This window comes from Pseudopipra pipra, chromosome 6 (assembly GCF_036250125.1).
Source record: "Pseudopipra pipra isolate bDixPip1 chromosome 6, bDixPip1.hap1, whole genome shotgun sequence".
Taxonomy (NCBI): domain Eukaryota; kingdom Metazoa; phylum Chordata; class Aves; order Passeriformes; family Pipridae; genus Pseudopipra; species Pseudopipra pipra.
The window spans coordinates 20,471,315-20,498,655 of NC_087554.1; the positions used below are offsets into that span (position 1 = coordinate 20,471,315).

Here is a 27,341-nt window from a genome sequence, read left to right on the forward strand (position 1 = left end):
TATTTCAGGTCTTTAAGGTTCTTTGGTATCCAGTGTAGTTTCTTTACGTGTATGCTTTACAGAGGTTTTCATTACACTTCAAATGAATTTATAGGAAGCTTACCTTTCCCAGGATGCTTCCAAGATATCATTAGCTTTCCTTATGGAGGGAAAGGAAAAAAGAATAGTTTCTTTCAAATTACCTGAGTAGAAATACCATGTGTTGTTAAATGCTCTTGCTTTTTTAACTTGATTGTCTCTACTTTAACCCCAGTTATCCATCCCTTTTAAGTAAGGGGGCTTTAATAACTGTGCTGTGAAAATCTCCATATATAGTTCTGCTTTAAGCCAGTGAGCTTTGCTCACTTTCTAAAGCATTAAAAGTATCTCTATGAAATATCAAATGTTTTGCAGTCCTTATAAGGCATCAGGCTCGTGTAACAACATTGAAGACATGTTAATTTAACTGTTTTTTTTTTTTACTTAAATGTTAACATCTTAGGAAAGAATGAGTCTGTTATTAGGATTGATCTTTGTCATGCATATCTGTTTTAACCCTAGCAGAATTTATATCGGTGGGAGCTTTGGCAAGAATAAAAATATCCAAAGCTCAACCTGTACCTTTCAGTGAGATGTTCCTGATGACAACAACTGTGTGACTCAGGTTCCTTATTACTTGGCTCCTGAATAGACTGGTGGCATGACTTTGGGTGTGCTGTTTCTGCTTCTTAAAACAAACTGAATGATGGCACATCTTGGTGTTTATAGGATGCAAACCACGAGTTTTTCTGTCTCTAAGAGTGTTGTCATCATCTGCCTTGCATAAATTTTGTTTCACCTGATGCAATTAGATGATTTTTGTGAAGATTTTCATTAATCTTAATGAAGATTTTCTTAATGAAGGCTGTACTGGGTATTTATCCAAGAATCAGTAACAGGAAAATATGCTTTGTGACTCTGTTCAAAAATTTCCTTACCAAAATCAGTTGAATTACAGTCAGTAATAAACATGGTAACTGACAATAAAATATAAATAGCTGTAAAATGACAGTTCATAAGAGCTGTTCTTGTCACGACAGACTGAAATAAACCTCACTGATCTAGGCTGTGCTGCAGCCACGAATTTTAAGTTTCTGCAGAATTGTCCTTTGTTGGGTTTTATATTTAAATACTTTTAGCCAGCTTTCTGGATGAGCATCCTTTTGTTCCTACACAAGTCGATGGAGATAATTAGACTCTTCTTTCCTCTTGCTATATATCTATCTGCTATCTGATGACCCTCAGAAATGGAAAGTTAGCACAGAAAAGAGACTTGCAGGGAGAGCAGTGCTATCCTATGCTAGCCTGCTGTTGACAGGTCAGATAAGCCAAAACAGAGTGCAGATAGTGCTCATTTGAGTCTCCAAATCTATAGTGTTACCAACTAGTCTTTTCCATCATAAAGTAATCAAAAGTTGGATGGGCTTATACAGCCCAAATCTGTTGTTAGATTTGTTCCTAGCTCAGAGATAAGGCATTGAAAAGCAGCCGTACAGGTATAAAACTTTTTTTTTAAATCATTTTAGGCTAGGCTTTGTTACCTTTCTTCTGCCTAAAGGCTCTACTTTCTAAAACTTACCTTGCAGCAAAATTAGTCCTTTGTTTTTTGCTGTGATTTTGCTTTGCAGTAGCTGAGCAAAGTGGAGACAAAGCCATAGGAGTTGCATTAGCAGCATGAGATGGCTGAGTTCCCAGTGTGTTCTGCTCTCAGCTGTACTCTTAAGTTGCTTTGCCTGTGATTCCTCATCGAGTAACTATTTCACACTGAATGGTGTTAGACTTGCTAAGAAGTGTTTGTGTGTGAACAGGAGCTTGGTTACAGGATTCATTTGGTACTGTAGATTGGTATTGTTGCAAAGACGAGTATGCTGTATTTTGGCATGCTCACTGAGGAGGTTTCATGCACACATGTGTGGTTATGTGGAAAGTCTTTCTCTTTTGATTTGTCTTATAGTTGAATGTGGATGTACAGCAATATTTTATCAATTCCATTGCTGTAGGATCTCATCCTGTCTGTCCCCCTTCAAACAGGAGAATTTTAAACTTGTGGTCTGGTTCTCATTTTTTGTGGCCGTGAGTGGAAAAGTGATAGTCTGGGTGTGAGGAGGAAATAAGATGCAAAACAGAATTACCTGCAAGTTGTCCATTCATGTCTTGTCTCTTCCCTCTCTTCCTTTTGTCCCTTTTTTGTCTCCTGCTTTGCAGGAGCATTGTTTTTAACCATGTCCCTTTGCCTGTGGGCTTTCTCTCCATCTCCCCTCCATCTCCCACACTTGCCAGAATCCATACCGTCTGTCATCTTCCGTGCTTCCTCTATGCCCTGACCTGTGATCAGTTTAACACTTCCCACACTGGCTGGCTGTATGCTGTTATTGCACAGAACATTTCTCATACTCTTGCCTTCTGTCATGGTGATGTGCAGACTGAAAAATTTTGTCTGGTTTTATCTAGGGAGGAGGGTTAAGGAAAGGCAAAGGAGAAAGGGAATAAGCTGAAACAGTGACTCCACATTGTTGTAAAGAAGAACTACTGCTTGAAGCAGAATCTCTCTTTTGTTTTTCCTCTAAGCCACTTATTGAGCTTGAAAAAGAATTAATTGACCATAGCAATATGAATGTTTTGTGAGTACTTCCAGTTGTCTATAGTTTGAGTAATCTGCCATCATCAATGTATCTGCCAGTGCAGAACCCTTTTGTAGTTCATCGCTCCCTTCTCTTCTGGTTCTCATCTCTTGGGTTGCTCATCAGCTTGTGTAGTCCAGTATCTGTCATGCACGTTTTTTTCAAGTGTTACTACTATTACTGCTTTTTAGCTGTGTAGATGATTTATAATGGAAGCAAGCTCTTCTTGACAAATGCAGAATCTTTACCAACAGGACTTTCATGGGGAGCTTATAGGTATTGATTGCATAAATCCTAAATCCTGCACTGGTTGCATACCATTAGGCATTATATATACCTGGGGTTAGTGCTTGCCCTGGTCAGGTTGGGAGCTGCATGCTGTGAGCCACTCAGTTCTTACTGTTATCCAGTATGGAAGAGCCAAAATGTAACAAAATAGAGAACCTGAATGGAAAGAGCCTAGAAATGGGTGCTTGCATGTTTCAAAACATTTTCAGGGAAATGCATTATTTTTAGTGCTGACCTTTATACCTACCTCTTGACCTATTCCTTTGGGGCCAAGAACCGCATCTTGCTGTTGGAAGGATTCTCTTCTTGAGATTTAGGAGTGCGCTAATGTTCTTAGTTAAGCTTATAATTTACTCTGTCATCTCTGTTTCCTTTTTCCTTTGCTCTTTGTACGTCTTCGTATTAGATTATTACAGAGAGAACATTGTGAACACAGAATGGCTGTTGTCAGTAATGAGCAGCAGCTAGTGGGGAGGTGGCATGTGCTGCCTTTGTCAGCTAACAAGCAGCAGATGGTGGGGATTCAGAGCATGGCACATCATCCGCGCTAAGTGCCTGGCATGACAGCGGCCAGAATTAGAGGCGTACCAAATACCCAGGAGCCTGGATTTTCCTTCACTGCTCTTCTGAGAGCCATCTCTTATGTGCCAGATTTGTACGTTCAGCTATGAGCAGATAGTGGCACGCAGTGAATGCAGTGACTAGCTGTGTTAATTGAAGGGCTAAAGAGTGTAGGCTGTGGCTAGAAAAAAAATGTTATGCAAGGATAGCCTTGGGGCAGTGTGTTCTCATGTTAGAAACTTCTCTTTCCCATGTGTTTCTGTTTCCAGTTGTCATGGTTGCTCATTCAACACAAACATAAAGGTAAACCAGGTTTTTGAATCAATGTTAAAAGCTGTGATTGGAGTGTGTAGATGTCTGAGCAAGAGGGCATCATCCGTGCTTGTAGGAATGTGCTGCCAACACACTTCTGCACTGGCTAGCAAGAGCCGGTCTGTAGGAACATCTGGAACTGTGGTAATAAAAAGCTCGTTTCATCACCAGCAATCCATCGTCATCAGACCTTTCTCCGATTGTTCTTCAGACAGAGTCTTTATGAGCAAGTCTCCTCCATGGGGGAGAATGTCTTCATTATATGAAGTGCTGCATGAAAACGGTCTATTTTAATAAGGATTCCCCAGGCAGGTATTGAAGCTGCCTGCCAAGCAGGCTTCCACTAAAGGTCAGCTTTGTCTCTTTTCCTGAGATACATGTGCTTGCAGGGAACCCAATGCAATCAGAACTGAAGATTTTATAACGTCTACTTTATACACATGTATGATGCTGGGTTGCACTCGACGTGGTGGGGTGAGCCAAGCTTTTCTGCAATCTCACACCAACACACTTTCATGGTCCTGAGCACTGTGACTCATATTTGAGCAGACTGGGAAACCAATTTAAGCCAGGTGTCTAGCAGATCTGGTAAGACCATTTCTGTTTCTGTATCAGGGGACTGGAGCCCTTGAGGCCCTATCCTGGTGACAAATACCCTAGCAACTCCTACGTCTGGTAGGCTGCATGCTGTAGTGCAAGGATGAAGGTGTGTGGTGGGAACGCTTTCTGATCGGTGGTGTTACGGTTGTAACCATGCTGGTTTTGCAAGCATTTTTAACTGTCTTTGCCAGGTTAGTAGAATAATATTTGAGATAGTGTTGCAATTACTTGTTCATTGCTGATATGTTGGCATATTAATCTTTGATTTCATCTTCTCTTATGTGTCTCTTAACTTTGTTCTTGGTTTTACCCTGTAGAGTTTGAGCTGTGTGTTTATATATAATAAACATGATCTGTTTTTTCAGATTCCGTTCCGTGTCTTATCTTTTCTACATTGGGTATGTTTGCCTTTCCATTTAATCCATCTAAATGCACACAGCATTTTGTATAAATGCTTTATAGTCTCAGAAGACTTCGTAAATCTTCTGGTGTCGTTGGGATGTGAAGTGACGGGGTGGGAGACGTGGCACAACTAAGTTTCCCTCATTCAAAGTGTTTGTATCTGCACACTTTCTCTAACTCTTTGTTGACCCTACACTGGTGGGGAGTTAGGCTGGATTAGCAGTATATTGTAGTTTGAAATTACAGCCCACAGTAATCACTTTTACGTTTCTCCAGGGTTTGCTGTGCCTCGCTTTCCTTATTTTTTCCATCTCCAATATAAAAATTTCCTACCAGACAAATGTTTACTGCTCCCTCTGGTGTTCACTTGCAACAGGTGTCACAGCTTGACACGTTCGGTAATGGAGAGTTCGCAGGAAAGGGTTCATAATGATCAGTTACACACAGACACAGATGAAATATAAAGAATCTTTTCACATGAATGCTAAATGAAACCCACGCTCTGCAATTAGTAGCCTGGGTTTCCTAGATTATGTGAAGAATATTTTCCTGTGCTCAAAAACCTTTCATTTGGGAAACTGAAACTCTTGGAGAACAAAGGTGGATTAGCTAGGTTTTCTTCTTCGGGTGCATTTTGACTCACAGTGGCATCCAGTTTCTACAAAAGTAGTTTTTAAGAACTGCATGTGTTAAAAGCTTCGCAGCATCAGAGGGCTGGAAATTATTTAAAAAAGAAAAAAATCCCACTGAAACTGAAGTTATATCTGGGGAAGTTGGGCTGTCATTGGAGAAGCTTCTGAGTGCAAGAACTCCTACACTGCCTGGTGTGGACTTCAGTAGGAAGGAGGTGGATTGAGCGGAGACTGCACCAGCTTCAAAGCCGTACCATAAATCTGGAAGCCTCAGATAAGGACTGTCAGACTACCTTGTCCTGCCCTCTTTGATGCAGGGTAGATTTTAGAAGAAGTTCTTTAGATTTGTTGCTGTGTGTTGCTTTAAAAAAATAATCATGGGGTTTGCCCTGAATCAAGAGCGCACTTTGAGTCTGCTCTACACAAAGCTCACAAGCTGATATTATATTAAAGGCACATTATGTACCCATGCTTTTCTCTTTGTAAGTGCCAAAATTACAGTGGAGGCAAAGACAAGATTTATTCATAAATGGTCATTACTGACAATCCAAATTGTTCTGGTCACAGTCTGAATTTAGATGTGTCCTCACCTTGCGTTACATTTTGCTGCAAGAGTAGTCAAATTCATGACTTCCACACTGCTAAGAATAAGTAACCAGGTCTAGAAGCCACTTTAAAAGACAGAGAGAAAAGGTCTTGTAGAGACAATGAGTTCTACAATCTCTATAAGCTATTTAATGACTGCTTATTATGATAGTACAGTTATTACAGCTGAAGATATTTTGCTTGGGTTTAACCTCTCAGCAGGGTCAGTCTAATGAATGGCTTTCATGTACAGGAACAAAGGGCACAGGAACTCTGGCTCTTATCCTTTTAAATACTAGGCTTTCCGTTCAACAAGCAGAGCTCAGTGCAATGAAGAATGAGATGCAGTGTTTTGTTAAAAAGAAATGTCTGCTTAATTCAGAAGGCTAATGTTACAGAAGATGAGGGGAGGGTGATATTTTCAAGAGATGCTTTCAGATTCCTGGGATTAAGGTCCTGCAACAAGTGTAAAGGTGGAGGCATCTCACCTGCTGCAGTCTGTTGCTGCTAGCCAGGTGCACTTTTAGCTTTGAGAAATTTACATTCCTGGTGTCTGGTAAGTTGTATTCTTTCTTGCTAGCTAAAAGATGATAGTAGTGCAAACTTAATAGCTGTGAAGTGGTGGTGTATCAAAGCTCACCACATTTTGGAGAAGATAAATAAGCAAGTAAGGAATACTTGCAAGTAAGTGATTTAGCAACCTGCCACTTAAAAAAAATATTTAAAAAACCTCCAAAAAATCACATCAAAATAACTTTTTCACATTTGAGGATTTTACCTTATGATTGTAACACAATTTGAAAGTACTAGAGCTGCATCTCTAGTCTTTAGTTCATCAAATCTGTATCTGCTGCTTCGGAATTGTTGAGTGGCTGTGATAAGGCTCACAGTACTCACGAGAGGCTTGGGTGGCTGTGAACTTTGGTCATTGTCTGCATGTAGTTTTGGAGATGATGACAAACCTCTGCTGCAAATGGATGTGTCCAAAGACAGGTGAATGGTTGATGGAAATAACCGAGCTAGCCCCCAGGAGCATGAAGGAGAGTGATACAGGCATAACAAACAAGATAAAGACATAGAGATAAATATAAAAGCAGTATGTTAAAGTAGTATAGTTACAGCAACTTCAATGCTTCATAACTCTGAGTCCCTGCTAAAATCTATGTGAAATGGTGGAAGTGTGAGGCTTGTGGCATTTTTTTGAGAGTATGATCTGGGAATTTGACTCTGCTTGTAAATAGGACTAACAGCCTACCTTTGTGGTGCCCTGCCTTACACTACCTCTCTATCTAGTGCATTTTAAATGCCTGCAGAGAAAGTACAGGACTGTAAGAAATCACAGAATCTCAGTATCACAGTTGGATGTGATGTAGTGAGCACTGCCACTTTGGACCTCACACCCTGAGTCCTTCAGTCTAAAGCCTGCTCACTGAGTTGGCCAGCCTCTGCCAAAGATTCCCTTGCCTCTTCTAGACAGGTGGATCCCTTACAAGAAACTTATGAATAGGGATTATTTTTTATATTGACTGCTTGGGGGGGTGGTGTTAATATATGGAATGAGAAAATCTGACAGCAGGGCCAGAATTTAGGAAGAGAGAAGCATTGTACAGAGCTCACATCCTGGAAGGATCATGGCTATGAAAATCTGCAGTCAAAATAGATTTTGTGTATTAATGTTAATGGAGTAAGCATCGTCATGTGCTAGGATTCCAGGCTGTCAGGTGTTGTGTAAGGAACAATCTTACACTCTACAAAATCAGTCTTTAGTTGCGTCATTTATAATCCACTATAATTTGTGTAAAAAGCTAATGAAATTAACACCTCTTTTATTTTCCTAAATAACTAGAATATATAACAGAAAGCTAGGAATTTCTCAATAAAAGTAGTTGTACGTTTTGTAGTAGCTGTACAAAAATACATGGAATACCTCTGGACTTCTGTTCTTCTATTCACATCTTAAAATCACTGAGTGCTTTTAAGTCTCCTTTTGTGTTTCTTGCTGCCTCCTGTCATTTCCTGGTTGACCTGGAATATTTCTTGCAGGTAGGTAACAAACATCAGAATTCTTAAGCTAAGCTGAATATTAAACAACACCTGAAACGAGCGTCTGCATTAATTGGGAAGATGCTGTAAGCCAGATGCTGATCTTTTTGTCACTTACTCAGATGACTCTTAAACTTGGAATATCAGACTGGAATTAGCTCTTGTTTTCACTCATGATTAAGCAACCAAATACTTAGTAGTTAAAATAAGTAATTTGTAATTAAGTGACCATGGTGAATGTTTCATTTGAAGCTCAATTACACATGAGTAAGGGCAAGAGTAATAACTGCTTATGTTTGATAGCTTTTTATGCAAGGAGATCAAGAGGGTTTGTGGTGCTAATTATTTAATCCTCTTGATGGGGGTCAGTAAATAGCCCAGTTGGAGAGCTGGGAATCAGACAGGTTTAACAGTTGGATGGAATTAGTGGCAGAACTGAAAGAAAAAGATCAGGTAGGTAGTATCCCAGGATGGAGTGAGGGACTGTAGCCCATCAGGCATGCAGATGTCCTCTGAAGAGGGCTGCCTCTGCCTCTGCTAAGAAATCCCTTAAGGGTTGTGTTCTGTCCTACCTGTATTCATCCTGAGTAACTTAACAACTCTGAAGTTGTGCTTAATTTGTGTGGTGCAACAGCTGATTGTCCTTTTGTATGATATTATTGTTTGGGTTGTTTAGGGAGTAGCAACTTCTAAAACACTTCTTTTAGTGAGAAATTGCTTTATTGAATGTCTGAAAAACAAGATTTTTGTCTATGCTCTCTTCTGACATCTCATCTGCTTTGTGATGATTTTGAAGGACTGAAACACAGACTCCTAGATCATGAAAGATTACTTTAAGGCCTTACTGTTTGTCAAGAGGTAAAGGCCACTGACTCGTAGTTCAGCTCCAAAGTGAAGTAATTCGGTTTTCCCCTTTTCTTTTGAAGAAAGCAGTTTTCTCTTCAAGGCAGTAGAATCCATTGGCTTTTTTACTTTAGTGTTGTGCTTTCTCTCTTACTGTTAACCGTAGTGTAAATACTACCCACGTAAGTGGGTGATAGTTTTATGTATTGGAGGCAACCTCTGATGTTTCCTACAGGGCTAATTTCACCAATTTAAAAAAAATAGAATTGGTCCCTTTTAAATAAATCAAATTTTAGGATCATTTTCTCTGAGTTTACATTAGCAGTTTATGACTAGCAGCTGTTTCACCTACCTGGTTAAACAGGGAGTAAAGGAAAGAGTGACCCAAGGGTTTTCTGTAGGTGCAGTGAATGCCCTGCAGTTGTCTGTGTTTTGTATCAAAACTCCTTACATTAAATAGCTGTCTTGTTTTGAATTGGAGAAGTTCTGGCATAGCAGACTGTTGGGTGGATTTTATACTGGGAATGCAACTCGAAGTGCTAAGCTTTTTTCGAGATAGGAAAAAGCAAGCAGAGGATGTAAGGGCGATCTGGCTGTGACATCTGTCACCCCGCTGATCGCCAGGGTTGATTTGGCTGATCTGGCTGGCTAGGCGCGTGTCCCGTTCCTCCCTCAATGCTCCATGTGTGTCCCTCCCGAAGCTGTTTGCTTGGTCAAAGAGGACAACCTTTTTGTTTTTTTTTTTCTACCACTCTGCAGAGGGACCTGGACAGGCTGGAGAGTTGGGCTGATTCCAACGGGATGAGTTTCAACAAGGCCAAGTGCCGAGTCCTGCACTTTGGCCACAACAACCCCATGCAGCGCTACAGGCTGGGCACAGAGTGGCTGGAGAACAGCCAGGCAGAAAGGGATCTGGGGGTTTGGATTGACAGGAAGCTAAACATGAGCCAGCAGTGTGCCCAGGTGGCCAAGAAGGCCAATGGCATCCTGGCCTGGATCAGGAACAGTGTGGCCAACAGGACCAAGGAAGTGATTCTTCCCCTGTACTCAGCACTGGTGAGGCCACACCTTGAGTATTGTGTTCAGTTCTGGGCCCCTCAGTTCAGGAAGGATATTGAGGTGCTGGAGCAGGTCCAGAGAAGAGCAATGAGGCTGGTGCAGGGACTTGAGCACAAGTCCTGTGAGGAGAGGCTGAGGGAGCTGGGGCTGTTTAGCCTGGAGAGGAGGAGGCTCAGGGGAGATCTTATCACTCACTACAACTCCCTGAAAGGAGGTTGTAGCCAGGTGGGGGTTGGTCTCTTCTCCCAGGCAGCTTATCAGTAAGACAAGAGGGCATGGTCCTAAGCTCTGCCAGGGGAGGTTTAGATTAGATATTAGGAAGAAATTCTTTACAGAGAGGGTAATCAGGCATTGGAATGGGCTGCCCAGGGAAGTGGTGGATTCTCCATCCCTGGAGATTTTTCAGATGAGACTGGATGTGGCACTTAGTGCCATGGTCTAGTAACCATGGTGGTAGTGGATCAAGGGCTGGACTGGATGATCTTGGAGGTCCCTTGCAACTCGGCTGATTCTATGATTCTGTGATTCTCTGTGTCGTTCTGCAAGACAGCCCTGTTCCAGAGCTCTGTGAGCCAGCAAGTGGTGCATTTGCCATCTGTGCTGAGGCAGCTGAGTGACTGCAGGTAGCAGTGGCTTCCCCACTGGGAACTCAACTGAAAATACTGTAGGGTCCAAACAGCAATTAACTAACCCAAAATTTATCTGTAAGTGTTAACAGTTAGGGTTTATAGCAGTTCTTAGGGTGAAAGGCATCATATCCTGGTGCCATCCTGCTTGTGTTATAAAGTGTTGTAAAATCATTCCTTCTTTTGTAAATTAAAGTTAAAACCTTTAACTCTTTCATGTAAAGCCATTACTGAAATGCTGCACCTTGCCACTCATGCATAAAAAGAGTCTGTCTGATGCGGCTGTGGCATCTCTCAAACTAAATTAACAACAGCAGAGAACTTTAAGGTGGTTCATTATCAAAGTCAGGAAAATGCTTGTGGCTCTGCAGTAGTGCAGCATCTGCACACAACAGTTTCTGTCAGGAGAACTGCTCTTGTCACATGCAGGTAATCAAGTTTTGATTACTTGAATAAATCATCATCAGTTCAGTTGAGACGTGTTGCTGTGAAGCAGCTTAAAGTTATTTTGCTTGATTGCTACTTGGAGAGGTTCGAAGGCAACAATTTGAGTTTAAAGATGCTGAAGTTCTGTGCAGTTTACTCCTAGCTGTAGGTTGTCTAAAAATGTGAGCTCTTGTATCTGATACATCCTGTCTACTCAGTCCAGATTGCAAAATAATTGAGAAATATTTCAAAACAGAAATGTTTGTAAAGTTAAAAGAACAAAATAGGCTTGTCCTACTGGCCACATCATGTTGAGTGCTTGTTGTGTGCTGTCTTTGCATGTTGCATGCAGTAAAAAGTGCCCAGTTCACTATAACTAGGTGTGAAATGCTGGGGTTGTGGACTAGCTGGTTCAACAGTAACACAGTCATAGAATCATAGAATGGTTTGGGTTGGAAGGGACCTTAAAGAGCATCTAGTTCCAACTCCCCTGACATGGGCAGGGACACCTTTCAGTAGACCAGGTTGCTCAGAGCCCCATCCAGCCTGGCCTTGAACACCTCCAGGGATGGGGCATCTGCAAATTCTGCAGACAACCTATTCCAGTGCCTCACTACCCTCACAGTAAAGAATTTCTTCCTTATATCCAATCTAAATCTACTCTCAGCTTAAAGCTGTTTTTTTCTTGTCCTGTCACTATATCCCCTTGTAAATAGTTCCTCTCCAGCTTTCTGGTAGGTCCCCTTCAGCTACTGAAGGGCCACAATAAGGTCATCCCAGAGCCTTCTCTTCTCCAGGTTGAACAACCCCAACTCTTTCAACCTTTCCTCATGGGAGAAGTGCTCCAGCCCTCTGATTATTCTGGTACCCCTCCTCTGTACTCACTCTAACAGGTCAATTCCCTCCTGTGCTGAGAACCCCAGACTCAGACACAGCACTCCAGGTGGGATCTCACCAGAGTAAAGGGCAGAATCACCTCCCTCAGCCTGCTGGTCACTATGCTTTTGATGCAGCCCAGGATGTGTTTGGCTTTCTGGACTGCAAGTGCACGTTGCTGGCTCATGTCCAGCCTCTCGTTCACCAGCAACCCCACGTCCTTCTTGGCAGGACTGCTCTTGGTCCATTCATCCCCCAGGCAGTATTGATACCGGGTGTTGTCTTGACCCAGGTCAAGTGCAGCACTTTACACTTGGCCTTGTTGAACCTCATAAGGTTCCCATGGGCCCACTTCTCGAGCTTGTCCAGGTCCCTTGGATGGCATCTCGTCCCTCAGGTGTGTCAGCTGCACCACACAGCTTAGTGTCATCTGCAAACTTGCTGAGAGTTCATTCAATCTCTTTGTCTGTGTCATTGATGAAGACATTTAATAGCACTGGTCCCAGTAAGGACCCCTGCAGGACACCGTTTGTCACAGTTGTCTGTTGGAGCATTGAGCTGTTGACCACTGCCCTCTGAATCTGACCATCTAACTAATTTCTTATCCACAAAATAATTCACCCATCAAATCTGTCTCTCTATGGTTTAGAGAGAAGGATCCTGTGGGGGACTGTGTCAAAGGCCTTACAGAAGTCCAGAGAGATGATATCCATAGCCCTTCCCTTGTCCACTGATGCAATCACTCCATCACAGAAGACCACTGGGTTGGTCAGGCAGGACTTGCCCCTGGTGAAGCCATGTTGGCTGTCCCAAATCACCTCCCTGTATGCCAGGTGCCTTAGCACAGCTCGGAGGATCTGTTCCATGGTCTTCCCAGCACAGAGGTGAGGCTGAAGGGTCAGTAACAATTCAGTCAGAAATTTTTTTCCCTAAAGGTTCATTAACAACACTGTGTCTTGGCTTCTGTAAGAAAAAACCTGTTCTAAATGTATAATGCTTCTGTTTAAGCACTGTGGCACTACAGTGGGTCACAGCTTAAAATTTTACTGTGATATCTAAACTGTTGGTTAGTATCTACTTAGAGTTACGTATGACAAATTTTTTTCCAAGAAGTTGGGCCACGGCATCTGTCCTGGCTATATTCCTCAAATATATAGGCCACAACTGCAGTTTACTTGTAATTGTTACTGATAATTATTGAACACATTTGATGTCTTTGCTGCTCCATCTAGGGAAAGTAAATCACCTGCCCATCGCAGAAGATCAGTTGTAACCTGTTACTCAGATTTGAAGTTGTTGTAGCCAAGAGTGTCAAAGATGCTTTTATTTAGGGGGGTATCTGTATACAATATAAAGTTATACACAGTATATGCCAAATCTGGTTTCTTTTCCCTTACTATTGTTCATCTCTGCTGAGAAATAATGTGTTACACTTTTCTAAAAATAGTACTGGATCACACTTAGTACCCTAAAGATAGCAAAATGTTTTTCTGTTAGTGCCATAGAGCTGTGCCTGCAAACTGTCACATCTTCAGTGGAGTGTACTACTAGTCCTGATGGGAAGTTACTATTTTTTTAGACACTTGAAGGAAGAGGGTTGAGAGGATCGGTTTCTGTGTAGCATAAGGAGTGACTTCACGCACTCACACCTACAACTGCCAAAATAGTTTCCTTGAACTTAAGCAAAGCAACCTGGAGGAAGCATTTGGCAAGCTTGTACTGTGGCCAGCAGTTCTCTGCCACCATCTTCACCATTTGCTTCCTGCTTGAATTGTAGGAGATGAGAAGAATATCTTATTGAAGAGCAATTTCTTTCCATGGGTAATGGAGTCATAGAATCATAGAATCGATTGGGTTGGAAAAGACCTCCGAGATCATCGAGTCCAACCCTTGGTCCAGGAGTCAGGAGGTTTCTCAAGTGCATGGTAGTTCACTGACACTTATACTTTAAAAACCATAATTTTAAATACCATGGCAGTTCCCTTTTGTGAAATGTAAATACAGATTCATCTTAATCTCCCAGTCTTGGATTGCTTCTGCCATGACTAGGTAACAAATGAAAAGCGAAACTGGATGGAATTGATCCTTTCTGCCATAGGTTCAGAAATGGCTTGGATGGCAGTTTTTTGGGATGTTTTTTGTACTTGCTGTATTGAATCCAGGCTGGATCTGCTATTTGTGTAGCCTTTCTTTAGACACAGTTTTGTAAGTTGCTGTGTGATTTCTTGATGTATTTCAAATATGTTCATCAGCCCTTACTCCTGCCCCTCCAGTGTGTGGTCTCTTAGTTTCTTAGTTTCTGGAAACCTGGGTTCAGGAGGGCTTACCAGTTCCTTTAAAAACAACCAAATTCTCCCTTCCCTTTGCTTTAGCTGGTTATAATAATGTAAGGTCAGATGATCCACGTGTGCCTGTGTCCTTTTTCACTTCTCTTCTGTCATTTCCTGATATCCCAGTAATTTTTATTATCCTGAGCCCATTTCAACCAAGTGTAACAGAGAAGAACACAGATTGCAGAGGTAATGCTGTCCTTGAAAGCTTCTCAAGGCTGACATCACTGAAGGAGCTGAATAGATGGCTGCTTTTGGGTAAATGTAAATCTTACCACATGCAGATTTGCCTGAAAACTTGAAACTTGTGCGGTAGGAGACACAGTGATGATCAAAGGAGAAGAAAACTCTTTTTGTAACAGTCATGCAATGGGAGGAGGAATTGCAGAGAAATGCTGGAATAGTGCAGCACATGCCTTGAATGTCCTATAGGCAGTCATGATCCTGGTATATCTATATCTGTTACCTATGAGGTGCTGAAGACCTGAAGAAGATGGATAGCCCCTTCATGTTCAGGATATCTCCAGAGATCACTGCAGAATGGAAAGGTACGTTTCTGCTCTGGAAGAAACGATTGTGCTTTCCATAGGAACCTTATGAGCAATAACCAAACAATGCTTGAAAACCTCAGGAAAACTCTATCAGAGAACAAAAAGAATGTAAAATTGAAAATCAGGAATTCCTCAGTGGAGTTCTCCAGAGTCAAAGGATATGACTTGGACTAAGCTGTTACTGTTTTCTCATTTTTCCTGCATTTATGGACAGCATATGAGAAATGCATTTTGTGTGTGGAATTGGAACTTGGAAAACTACGTTCTGTTTGGGAGCAAGACTTGTGTGTAGTAAATGGCTAGCTGTGTGACTAGTCACTATGGTGTTTGAAATGCTCTTTTATATTTGCAGGGTCTCCTAGGTAAGTATAGGTTTGAATTTGGATTGGATTGTGTATATATCAGGCCTATTGCAAATAGGAAGAATTGCATTTGGGTTTTGTTTGTTATTTTTTCCTTCCCTTGTTAAAAAAAAATAAGATCAGTGGACTATATAAAAAGGAAACAGACATGAGTTGAAGGTGTTTAGTTTCTTGTTTGTTTTTGGTCTCTGGTTACTAGTATATGTTCTTTTGATAAACAGTTATTTGAAAACAGAATTTGCTTCTTCTCTGGCTGCTCACTCAGGAGGAGGAGATAGGAAAAGGTCTGGGGAGTAAATATGGAACTAAAAATTATATAGCTATCTAAGTAATAGTTACATGAAATAATTGTCCTGAATGGATTCTCCCTCTTCTTGATGGGGTATCAGTATGCTTTGGACAGAAGAAAGAGTTCATTTTCCAGAAACTTGACTTTGTTCCGGATCATTCCAGCATCTTTTTCTTCCAGGTGTGGTCAAACATTAAATATTGCTTATGGCTTTACTGTGGTAGGTCAGTGTAATGCACAAGATGTGCTTTGGGCCTTCTCACCTTTCAGGGCCAGGATAGCTGAGAGTGTGAAATGGAGCTCTTGCAGCATTCACCGCCACTAGCTCTGATCAGGAAAGTGCAGGCACATGACTTCTGCTCTTCCAGAGCCAGAGGCTCAGGTTTTGACAATTCACAGTCTGAAGTCTGCCAGGAGGAGTCAGGCTGCCAGAGTAAGAGGTAGTCCATGTTAGAAATTTTAGAAGTAAATAATTTTGAAGCCTTAATTTGGCAGGGTTTTCAGAGTAGATAAAGGATAGCCTCTGAATTCAGACCTCAAATGACTGAAGTAAGCCTGCTTGAAGAAGTGGGATCCAGTAAATGTTAACAGAGGCAAAAGCACAGTTGCTTTCCACTTTCTTAGTTCTTCTTCCTCTTGAAACTCTTGGAACTTCTCCCTTTTCTCCCTTCCTGGAATTGTTCTGGCTCAAAATACACCTATAAAATAAGATGATGTCCAGAAGCAGTCATTGGGTCTGGGAAATTTGGTTTCAAAAAGATATTAGCTTTTATAGAAGGAAAAACAACAGCAAATGAAAAAAAAAAAACCCAACACATGAAGCATTGGGCAACTCTTCGCATACATGCTACTACCACACGCTCCCAGCAGCAGTTGTCTGGCTTCTTAGTGTGTTAGTACAGACTGCTTGCTCTGATAACACTGAATCTGTTGCTGAGGTTGTTTTGCTGCTTTTTGTTTAAAGACTGGGAGTATGATGATGCCTCAGTCCTTGTGGTTACTGAATTATTTAGCTAAGACCAGTCTACCTCAGAACTCTTAACACAGAAGTTGCTCTTTGAAGTTTTGTGGAGAATTGCCGGGGCTCAGATGTCTTGGCTGAGGGATTTCTGTTGTAGTAGTGTGAAGCACAGCAGCTACTTCAGGGTAATTTATCACCTGTTTTCCTACAAAGTAATGGCTCACTTTCTTTTCCCCAAGTGGACCTTGGATACTCTTCAGAAAAAGTGCTAGTTGAATATGTGAAATTCAGTGATACATCCTATTTTACACTTCATAATTCTAACTAAAAACTACCGGTATAATAACAAAAAACATATAAGAGAGGAACTGCAGGAACTTGCTTTTGGAGGACACTAAATCAAGTGAGAATTACTGTAGTTGTGGTTTAAAACAGTTTATATGCACTCTGTTGAGTGATGGAAGAAGGCTTTACTACAGCTGCACTTAGTGTTTAACCTTGGAAGAGAGGATTCCTTACAAAGTAATGCTAAAACTCTTTATCCCTATTGGATACACTTCCTTTCTTAATGTACTCTGGTTGCCTCTGACCTTGTCCTGGCCTTATAAAACTGCGCAGGTTGCTGTGTTGATGTGCCAAAGAGCCACATAAAATACTTGCACGTTGCTGTTATCCCCAGATATGTCACATTTCAAAACCTGTGAGTTGTAAACACATCTTGTAGATTTGAGGAAGGAGTAGGAAACATTTACTCAAAGGCCTGCAAGCTATGGATCTGGCTTCTTTTCTGGTATTCTGTCATCATTGGTCTGTGCATGGTGTTACCACGTGACACCATATGCACCTTCCTGCAGTTACCAGCATACTCTTTCTTCAGTGACTGCCTTTGCTTTAGAGTGTACTTTCTGAAGAGTTCAATTCTTGTGATGTGGTCCATTGTGTCGTGGGATAATTTGAAAAAGAAAAGGGAGAAAAATATGTAACCACATCTCTTGTTGTAAAATTTTTTTTTTTACTTTAGGAGTTGTTTTCTTCTAGGCTGATGGTACCACAAGACTTAGCTGGTGCTTGCCCTGAGCATCATGGTGGAAGCATCTGTATCACTGTAGCTAAGGGCAGTGTTCTCTTCTTGCTGTAAAGAGTTGCTGTGCAGTGAAGTAAAAAATGCATAGTACTTGAGACCAGAACGAGATTCTGTAATCATTTGTTAAACACATTTTGATGCTATTGTTAGTATTTAGTGTTTCATGAACAGCTGTGCTGGTCCTGTGAAATAGATGTAGTTTCTGTCCCGAAGAACTGCAGCAAGAGATGTGTTTTTTGTATATCTCATGTTCCTTTTGCACTCAGTTTTATATAAATCATACTGAATAAAGGCAGTATTAATTATAGCATTGTCTTTTTTGAGTTTGGCTTTTGCAACCTGAAAAATACTTCTATGAGCGTCTCTTGTCTTTCTTATTCTCACAAAGACACTAATTTGCTTGATATCTCTGTATTCTTCATTTTCTTCTTCAGATATTTCCTTACTCTTTCTATAACTGTCATTGTCCAAATTTGCCTACAGATCCCAAATTCTTAGAACTTTCTGCAGTGTTCATTATCTCTGTCTTCCTTGGGCACTTCAGTGCTTGGCTTCTCTGAGCAAGCAAGAGAAGCTTGGTGGTGTACAAGATCTAGACTTTTGGTGCTGTTTAGTGTTTTGGACTCAGCATGACATAGAGCTATAGGTTGTGGTGGGGGGTTATGACTAGTCCAGATAGACCTTTGCCTCTGAGGGTTGTTGTCTTCCACCTGAGGATCGGCTTACCTGTCTGTCTCCTGGACTTATGCCTGGGCTAGTGACATTTACCACAGACGTTCATGCAAAGAGGTCAAGTTGGTCTTGTTTTCTGGGAAGTGCGACCCTCTGTGTTAACAGTTTTACTCCAGTGTAGAATGTTGGTTAAATTCATGTGGGTCTTCAGGGGACTGTTAGGAGTACCTGCTTGGCAAATTTACAAATTGGTACTCCAAAGCATTGAGCAATTTAAATTTGTTTTGAGAGGCCATTTGACTAGTTTTAAGTTTGAATATTTCAATCATTCTGGAAATTACACAAATTGGAAAAAACTTCAGCCCAAGCAGGTGAAATCTCACAAATATACTTAAAGTACTTGAAAGCAGGCCATAGGGAACTTGGAAGGCACCTAACATGTACCAGCAGTGCTGCATAGAGCACTCTAAACTGTACTGCTACAAAAGCATCTCTGACCTTTGTAAATTGTTACCCTCACCTCTGCCCACTTCTGTCTCTTATCTTCTCCCAGCGAAAGCCAAATCCAAATGCGGTGCCACGTTCTTCCCCTGTGCCAGTGGGATCCACTGCATCATTGGCCGCTTCCGCTGCAACGGCTTCGAGGACTGTCCCGATGGCAGCGATGAGGAGAACTGCAGTAAGTGTGGGTCTGTGTGTGAGTGAGGGCACTGCTGCTTCTTTCAACTAATTAATACCACTTAGAATTCGGTAGCCTTTAGTTTCTGAGTCAAATATTCTCCCTGTCATTTACAACCCACATAATTCTTGTATTTTTCACTTTATATCAGGCCGTTTTGGTTTTTTTTTTTGAGGTCCAGCTCACTCTTGCTTTGCATATAATGCCTGTATGATACTTCAAGCCTCTTTGTGACTTTGAAATGAATTTGTGACTTTTGAATGAGTTTTAAGCTTCGTGTTTGCTTTGAACATGTTCCCTGTACTCAAATGTAACTCAAATTGGGCAAATATTAAGTATCACTTTGAATTGTTCCATTTTTATTTGCCTGTTTCTTTTCACTGAAGAATATAATGTATTTGTTAATCAGTACGTTCAGGTGTCTCTGTTTATACATGTTCTCAAACAACAAAAAAGCAAATAATGGCATATTTTGAGAAACAGGTTCTTGAAAGAAGGAGGTTTTTGGAGGTAGGCATGCCTGCCAATGTGCTAACTTCACAGAATATTCTGAGTTGAAAGGGACTCACAAGGATCATCAAGTCCAGCTCTTAAGTGAATGGCCCATATGGGGATCGAACCCACAACCTTGGTGTTATTAACACCATGCTCCAACCAACCAAGCTAATCTCAGACTGAGCTGCTGTTCAGCAACTTGCAGGGAAGTTGCAGCACAGAGTTCATCTGAAGTACTGCTTGACTTGGGCTAACTCTGTGCATGTGGCTGTGTAGATCCTTTTGTATCTGTAAGTCTAGCAGGGATATATCACAGCAGTAAGGAAAAGTTATGTTCAAGACAGCAGCTCTGTTGTTATTATCAAGAGCTGGTAAAAGCATGGGTCCGTAGGTAAAAGCTTGCAGGAAAATACTTGCTCGCTATCTTGTTGGAGCTTGCTGAGTATTTCTTTTTAATAACATTTAAAGGTCAGGAGGAGGACAACAGACACCAGCTTTCAAAGATAACAAAAGGGGCGATCTTTACAGTAATCTATCACTGTTTGCTTCTTGCCTTTCTTGTTCATGTGCTTTCCCCCACAGCATGAATATCTCTTAAGGTGCCATCTGTTGTTGGCTTAGAGAGTCTGGTTTGAGCCCTGGGAAGACTGTGGCAGTGATATAGCACTTCTGCAGAGCAAGTGAAGCTAGAGGAAGACTGAAGGCTAAGGAAATTCCTCTGGGTTATGCTTAAACAAATGGACTAGAAAAAAGTTTTGACAAAAGTGCTTTGAGTACCCTTGAGGTGGTGGACTGATAAGCAGCAGGTCTCAGCTGGAGGTGCACAAGCTCCTGAAGTTTGTTATGAATGAAACAATTTCCCATGAGCTTGTAGTGTGTAGCTCCAACGAGACTTTACAGCTGATGATAACATGCTGCTGATCTCCCCGTTTCTTTATGCCATTTAAGCACACTCTTGGTATTTTCTAGCATGTCTGAATGTCAGTCACTGCTTATGAAGAGGAACAACAATGTAGGCCCTAAGGTGACCTCGAAAATCAATGGGGTGCAAGTGTGCAGCAGTTTTAAAGCAAAGGAGCTTTAGCATGTTCATGATAAACATGCTTTTGGGAAGCTGGAGAAATTGGGAGTGTTTGTTACATATACTGCAGGTTATATGTAGAGAAGACTTTAAAGTTTTATATTTTTTTTTAAAGACTCTTTAAATCCAGCTCTTACTTTAAAGAATAAAAAATAGGAAGCCAGTTAGTATTTGAAAACTGAAATGCCCTTTGTTATTGTGGCAGAGAAGCAGTTTGAAGCAGACAGGGCGTCTAAACAGCTTTTTTAAGGTTTTCAATTGGAAAGTTGCATTCAGTGTGTCACCTCATTACCAAAAACTGTTGGGAGTCAGAGAAGAGTGCCAACAATGATTAAGGGAGAGAGGTTGGTTTATGAGTAGATATTAAAAATGGCTAAGTTATGCATATCTTGGCTAAGCAATGACTGTGTTGGAGATTAAGGCTATATATGATTTATATGAAGGGTGCAAATGCTGTTCAAGGAGGGAACGTGTAGTTATATGTGCTGGGCTATAGCTAAGAGTAGAGGGTTGAAATGAGAAAAGAGAAATATGTATCAAGAAAACCTCCTTGACAGTGAGATGCATTGAAGCTGTGATGTAATCTGCTAGAAGTGTTGAAAACTGCACTGCTTGAAACTTTAGATGAAAATAGGCGTAGCATCTTAGAGCATCTTACTGCTGGATTTGGCATGGGTGAGAAGACTGCTCTACCTAAATGAGTCTGCTTAAATACTATTCTGTTTTTGCTCTCTGTGCAACAGTGGGCCTTATGTGAAAGGATTTTCTGGGTGCTACTGTAATGTGCATATTACCCTTAAAAAGGAGTTGAAATTCAAACAATGAGAAGTTGAGAGATCTCAGCAGTGCCATTGTATCAATTCAAAATAGCGAGGAGAATGGGGAAGGAGGAAAAAACCAGAAGCAAGGTGAATAACCCACTGCCTGGCAGTTCTCAGCCAGGATCATTGTCTGATAATATGAAAATTAAACTAAACTGAGTTTGCTGAAGAAGGAATCAACAGGAGGTGTTTATGGTAGGCAGTTCAAGTCCATATGTCTTCAGTGTGAGCAAATGTGGAAGAGTGATCATGATTGGGGCTCTCATGAAAATGAACAGAAGGCTTATCACAACTGTGGTTGGAGTAAATCTCTGCTAATTGTAATGAATCTTGCAGGAATTAGAAGTTTCAGCTTTCCCTGTTTAGAGGGAAGGTTGTTTGATTGCCAAGTTACTCTCACATATTCAGCAGATTGACCAGCTGTTGAGTTGTGACCTGTTGTCATTGATTGCTTGTGGGCTATTTAACTGCTTTGGTAAGAGAATTTCTAATGAAAGATCTCACTTTCTCTTTTTGCAGCAGCAAATCCCTTGCTTTGCTCTACTGCCCGATTCCACTGTAAAAATGGTCTTTGCATTGATAAAAGCTTTGTGTGTGACAGTCAAAATAACTGCCAAGACAACAGTGATGAAGAAAGCTGCGAAAGCCCTCAAGGTAGGCACAGAGTTTTTATTCTATTCTGCAATGGTATTCCAACGCAAATTAATGCGGAACAGGCTCAGCAGAAAATACGATTGTTGGCTTGCTCTGAGTTGGCTGGAGCTGCGGTTTCCTCATTCCGCAAATAATGAAGTGTGTAGAGTGTGTGTGTGTGTGTGTCTGTGTGTGTGTGCGTGCATACATACATTTCATTTTCAGTGCTCAGAAGACTGGTATCTTTTTCAGATTAGTAAAAACACATTTTTGCAGGAAGTGCTTATAATCTGTGATCCAGTGCTCACTGAAGTTGCTGGGAATCCATTTAGTAACTTCTGCAAGATGGATTGGACCCAGGAGGATTGATAGTAAAAGTACAGTTGAAAGTGAATCTGTCTATTTACCAGATGAGTAAATCTCGTGTAGTCTTAAAACTTTAGATCCTCACTGCTCAGTTACTTTCTGGAAGGCATGTTTCACTGCAGGACAAGTCTACAGTGAAAGCATTTATTCCTACCCTTCCTTGTTTCTGTATTTAGAGTAAAGGATGAAGGCGGAAGAAAATTTTTGCTTTAAACTTGTTTTGTATTGAATCTTGTGAGAATCTCAAAACACAGTCTTTGATTTATTTTTTTTTCTTTTTTAACCTATGCTACAGTCTACATCTAGTGCTGGATATCTTCAGGGGAGGTGTGATATGCTTCTGTCTAAAGAAAGCAGAGCATGTGAAGAGAGATAGAGCAGGGTATGAAGGAAGAAGTAATGGGTGAAATTGAAAGAGAATGACTTTAATATATAGCTGCACTGATCATTTAGTCTTTTGTGGAAAAGAAAAAAATCCTGAGCTTAACATGGTGATAAATATTCTTGACGACTCACAGAGGAAGAGGGAAGACATGCAACAGCAATGCCAACAAAACAAGGTTTATAGCAATGGTGTGTGACAATCTCTTCTGTGTCATTCCTCCGCCTAACCTGTGAGCTCTTTCCTGTGGCTCCACATGGAAGGGCTGAGGGGATCATCCTGGTAAGGCATATGTGTGCTGAGCTACATCACAGCCTGGGAACTGGCCTTGGATCAGAGCCTCAGAGAGGGGGTCTGGCCTGCCCCTACTCTCTGTCTGGAGGGGGGAGGAAAGGGCTGGTGAGGGACTAGCACGTGCCGAGGGACAAATTGTTCTTCACTACAGGTCTAAGGCAGCATAATAAGATTAATGTGGGTGGTAAGATCTTGTGTTGGGTTTCTTTTTCTTTCTCTCTTTTTTAGCTTCTGAAGCTTAAAGCAGCAGTGCTGTTTTCCAAGGTTGGGATGACTGCTTCCTTTGCAGATTAATTGGCTGGATTGTCTCCAGGTTGTTTGTTGTCATGACAATCTGCTTTTGAAAGTGACTGTGAGGCACAGGAGAAGAGAGCTGTATTTCATGAAGTACTTACTCTTGTCTCTGTATTTGGTCCTCCTGGAAATGTCAGAATAGAAAGAGGGTTAAGCAAAGTAATTCTGATTATATATGAAAGAGACCCAAACAAGGAAGAAAGAACTCTTTCTTATTAAGACAAGAGCATCCATGGATTGTGGGCTCTTTTATTTAAAGAAAAAAAAGTCTGAGTATGAGGTTGGGAATGAGGAGTTCCCAAAGTGTAATGCTGGTTGTGGGATGTGATTGGTTTTGCCCTTTGGCAGCTCAGAGCCTCCCTGAATTGCCGTTTCACCATCTGGAAGTGGATGATGCTAGCATACCTGTCTTTCAAAGCAATGATTAAACAGTGTTCAACTGTTCAACTTCCCATCTCAATGTAAATGACAGTTCCTTCTGGAGTTTTCAGCTATGGGTATGTCTGTCCTGGCTTCTAAACACACCAACTACTTTGTGTTAATTGGGAGTTAGAGGCTACTGTGGACAGTCTTTAATTTCTCACAATTCTTTCTAGAGCAGATCTAATTACGGTAATTACAATGTTAACATAGTACCCAAGAATCCTGGTCATTAAGTAGAACTCAAGTGCTCTGGGTACTTGGGGACAGAGCAAAGCAAATCTATAACGTGTTATAAAATGAAGATAGAGGGTTTTCTTCCCACTGGCTATGTTATCACGTCAAATGTGGTAGCTTTAGTTCAGTGTAATTGAGTGTAGTCTGACATGTGAGACTGCCCTTGTGTGCTATTTTTCTATCTATAAATGTGTTGATTTAGAAGTCACTAAGCTTCTGAACCACTGTATGATAGTGTCATTATCACCATTTAACAGATGGGGAAAAGAGGGCATAGATCAGCTAAACAAAATGCTCCCGGAGTGCCATCCTGGCTGGTAGGAGCAGAGCTTCATCCATGCTTGTCTGCTTCAGGGGCATGTCATTAAACTTAATCAGTGTTTGCAAACTGGTTTGAGATACTGTGATAACATGGGAAATAGAAGTGTTAATTATTAATTGATGCTTTGCTCTCCTTCTGCTCTTGGGTATACTGACAAGCTTTTTAAATTACCACCTCTTCCTACTCTTCCATGAACTTCAAAGGTCTCCTTTATCCTGCTGTCATTACTGGAAAGCTCCAGTAGCATATCAGTTTGGTTTGTGTCAGATACTCCTCCATGCGTAAAGATCCTTTAAATCAAGAAGGGTCACTCTGCAGGCTAGGAGAACAGGAATGTGACCTCCTATTGAAAAACATACTGACCCGGCTTTGACATGGAACACTTAAAAATGTGCCATTCTTGGTGAATAATAGCTTTACTAGCATGCTGCAGTTTGGGATGAGCATGAAGAACTGCATTTATAAGCATTAATTTCAGTCATAAGTGCTAGCAGACTCATTTGAGAGGAGGGAGACAGAGTCCCCAAGATTTAGTTGTGAAAATGAGAGGAAGATCAAATTTTGCAGGATGTGTTCCTGCCCTCCTTTCTCCTTACCACTTGTGACTGAGTGTTGCATGTCTTACAAAGGTTTGTATGTCATGGGGAAAGTGCCAGATTAAACAGTGACAATTTAGCAGCAAGTCAAAGAATTCTGCTCTTAATTCCTGACAGAAATTATTTGTAGCTCTTGTCACTGCCATGATAAACTTCAGGGCTGTTCCTTTAATCCTACCCCAGCTAAACTTTGGTCATCTCAGTTTTCCAGCATTGAAGTAGTATGGCCAAATACTTCCCTTTGTCTGGAATGTAGTGTATTCATCAAAGCATGTGCTTGAGTTTTTGGGATTGGATGGAGGATGTAATTGCTTGGATTATCCATGAGTCGAATATATGAATTACTCTTTCTAGGGTGTTATTCCAGTTTTAACACCAGCAGTGATTGGAAATTTCTACTCTTGTCCTGTACTTAATGGATCTTAATTCAGTAAAGTTCCTCTCCTGAGGACCCCTGGTGGTCTAGTGGTTAGGATGCGGCACTCTCACGGCCATGGCCCGGGTTCGATTCCCGGTCAGGAAACTCCTCCGGGCAGATGGAGCTCGTCAGCCCTGTAAGGCCATCCATCTAAGAGAAGGTCACTCTAAACAAACCTATGTCCTGAGGACCTCGCTGCCACCGTCCGAGCTCGCTTGGCCCTGGCAGATGAACCTTAGGATTAAAGGGTGGGCTCAGTTCAGCGCACACTGTGTCTCACCTAAAAAATCCACTGCGCAGGCTCGAAGGGTTAATGACCTTTCCCAAATCTTTGTTCGCGAAGACTGGCCATGATGATGATGATGGAAGTTCCTCTCCCCCACACACTTCTTTCTCTTACCACTCTAAGATCTCTCCCTATGCCTCGAATTAGCGGACAGTGCTAATCATTCATAGCATCTGCTCTGGCTGTACTCCGCGGGCCTGCTTGTTGTTGGGGGGATTTCCTGTTCTGTGACAGGCATCCACTCAATTGGAAAGGAATTTCTCCTTCTTAATATTTTCCAACAACTGTGTAAATTTGTTCAACTCTAGGACTGTATTTAATTTATTCTCTCAGTTGTGGGGTTTTATCTAAATGTGTCCTCATAGTGCTTCTTTCATTAGTTTCTCCTCCATTTTGTACTTAGAATTTAGAAGGCTTTAACACCAACAAAAGCACACTGGATATTTTGATTCAAACTTGTTTTCCTTTTGTGGCCCTTCTTTTCTTTCCATCTAAGTTTGCTAAATACCTTCACTAGCTTTAACCCTGTTGCCTAGGAAAGGGAGTTTTATTGCTGCTAGTCTGTATTCACTCTGACTGCTGCTGTAGAGAGAGGCTCTTGACTTCAGTAACGTTTCTGAAATTCTAGCTCTGCAATTGTTTATAAACAGTACCGTTGCAGTCAGGTTATAAACTAAATGCTTTAGAAGTGTTCAGAAGTTAATTCTTGCCATATGTTTCTACAGTGTATTTGATAATGTCCACTGTTGCACATGTGGGTACCTCCTTCTTTTATTTTTTACATATCTTTTCACTGAATTTGCATTAGGATTTTGGTATACCCCAGTATTCTAAAACAGATTTAGAAGCATACAGAGTTTAAAAGTCTCTGCCCTTTTCTCTGTAGTATATATAAATTGCTGGTATAAAAATTGTCAGCATATGAAAAAAAAATTCTGACCCTGTGTCAAATAACTGGAAAACCCTTCAAAATGTTGACTTACTAAAATTAATTTTTAGGTGATAATATTAATTCCGTAATGGTAATTTGTGTGGATTAAGGTATAGAAAAAGTTGGAAGCAGACTGGCTGTAGAGGTAAGCACTATGGCCATTGCTACCATTTGCATGATGACACCATCATGCAATGCATATTGGATTTTAGAATTGACAGCTAATGGAACAGACGTACTCTAAATTTCAATGAAATACCACAAAACCTAAATTTTGAAACACGAATAGCTCCCAGAACATCTGAATCCATAATGATCTTCTGACTAGCCCTTTGGACGTGGTAAATTAAAATTCTGAAATTCCCAAATGCTGTGGTATCACTTAAACATCCCAAAGCTTTGTAGCGTGATCCTGGCAGCGTACATTTCCTTTTATTGAGTCTCTCTTTGGCTCATTATTGACTCAGCTTGTACACACTGAAGCTCGACTCACAATTATTGTGCATAATCTTAGCCCAGATTCAGCCTGCAGCAGGAATTTAATACTCAGAGGCAGACTGAATAGAAGCAGAAACTTAAGGAAGGATGCAAATAGAATGTCACTGAATGTTTTGTTAAATGAAGGTTTTGCCTGAGCATATTTAGCTCTCTAATATCCCATTTTTATAACACTAGCTAGATGGAAGTGTTTTTGTCTGCGGTAAATTCTTTCATTCCTGTGTTCCTCTAGTCCCTGAATCCAGGCTTCCTCTTCTTTCCTTTTTTCTCTCCTCATAAGATTATTTATTTGAGAGAGTACTTGTCAAGAAAAAAATGAATCCATCTGCATGGAGACTAATAGGCAAGGTGAGCTACAGGAGGCAGATGTTTGTGTCGTTGGTACTGGTAATTCAAGTGACTGGTAAGTCAACCTGTGCACTGATTTCGACAGCACGTGGACTCTGC

The 27,341-nt window shown here is 41.1% G+C and overlaps 1 protein-coding gene across 6 annotated transcripts in view; it reads left to right on the forward strand.

Moving 5' to 3' along the window:
- Positions 1 to 27,341, forward strand: part of LDLRAD3 (low density lipoprotein receptor class A domain containing 3) — a 109,815-nt gene that overhangs the window by 34,030 nt on the left and 48,444 nt on the right. For 4 of the 6 annotated variants that reach the window (XM_064657764.1, XM_064657765.1, XM_064657762.1 and 1 more), the window contains exons 3-4: positions 18,695 to 18,820; positions 21,737 to 21,871. In XM_064657764.1, coding sequence (XP_064513834.1) covers positions 18,695 to 18,820; positions 21,737 to 21,871 — 261 coding nt within the window. The remainder of the gene's footprint in view (positions 1 to 18,694; positions 18,821 to 21,736; positions 21,872 to 27,341) is intronic. The other 2 variants (XM_064657763.1, XM_064657761.1) reach the window with 1 other exon arrangement.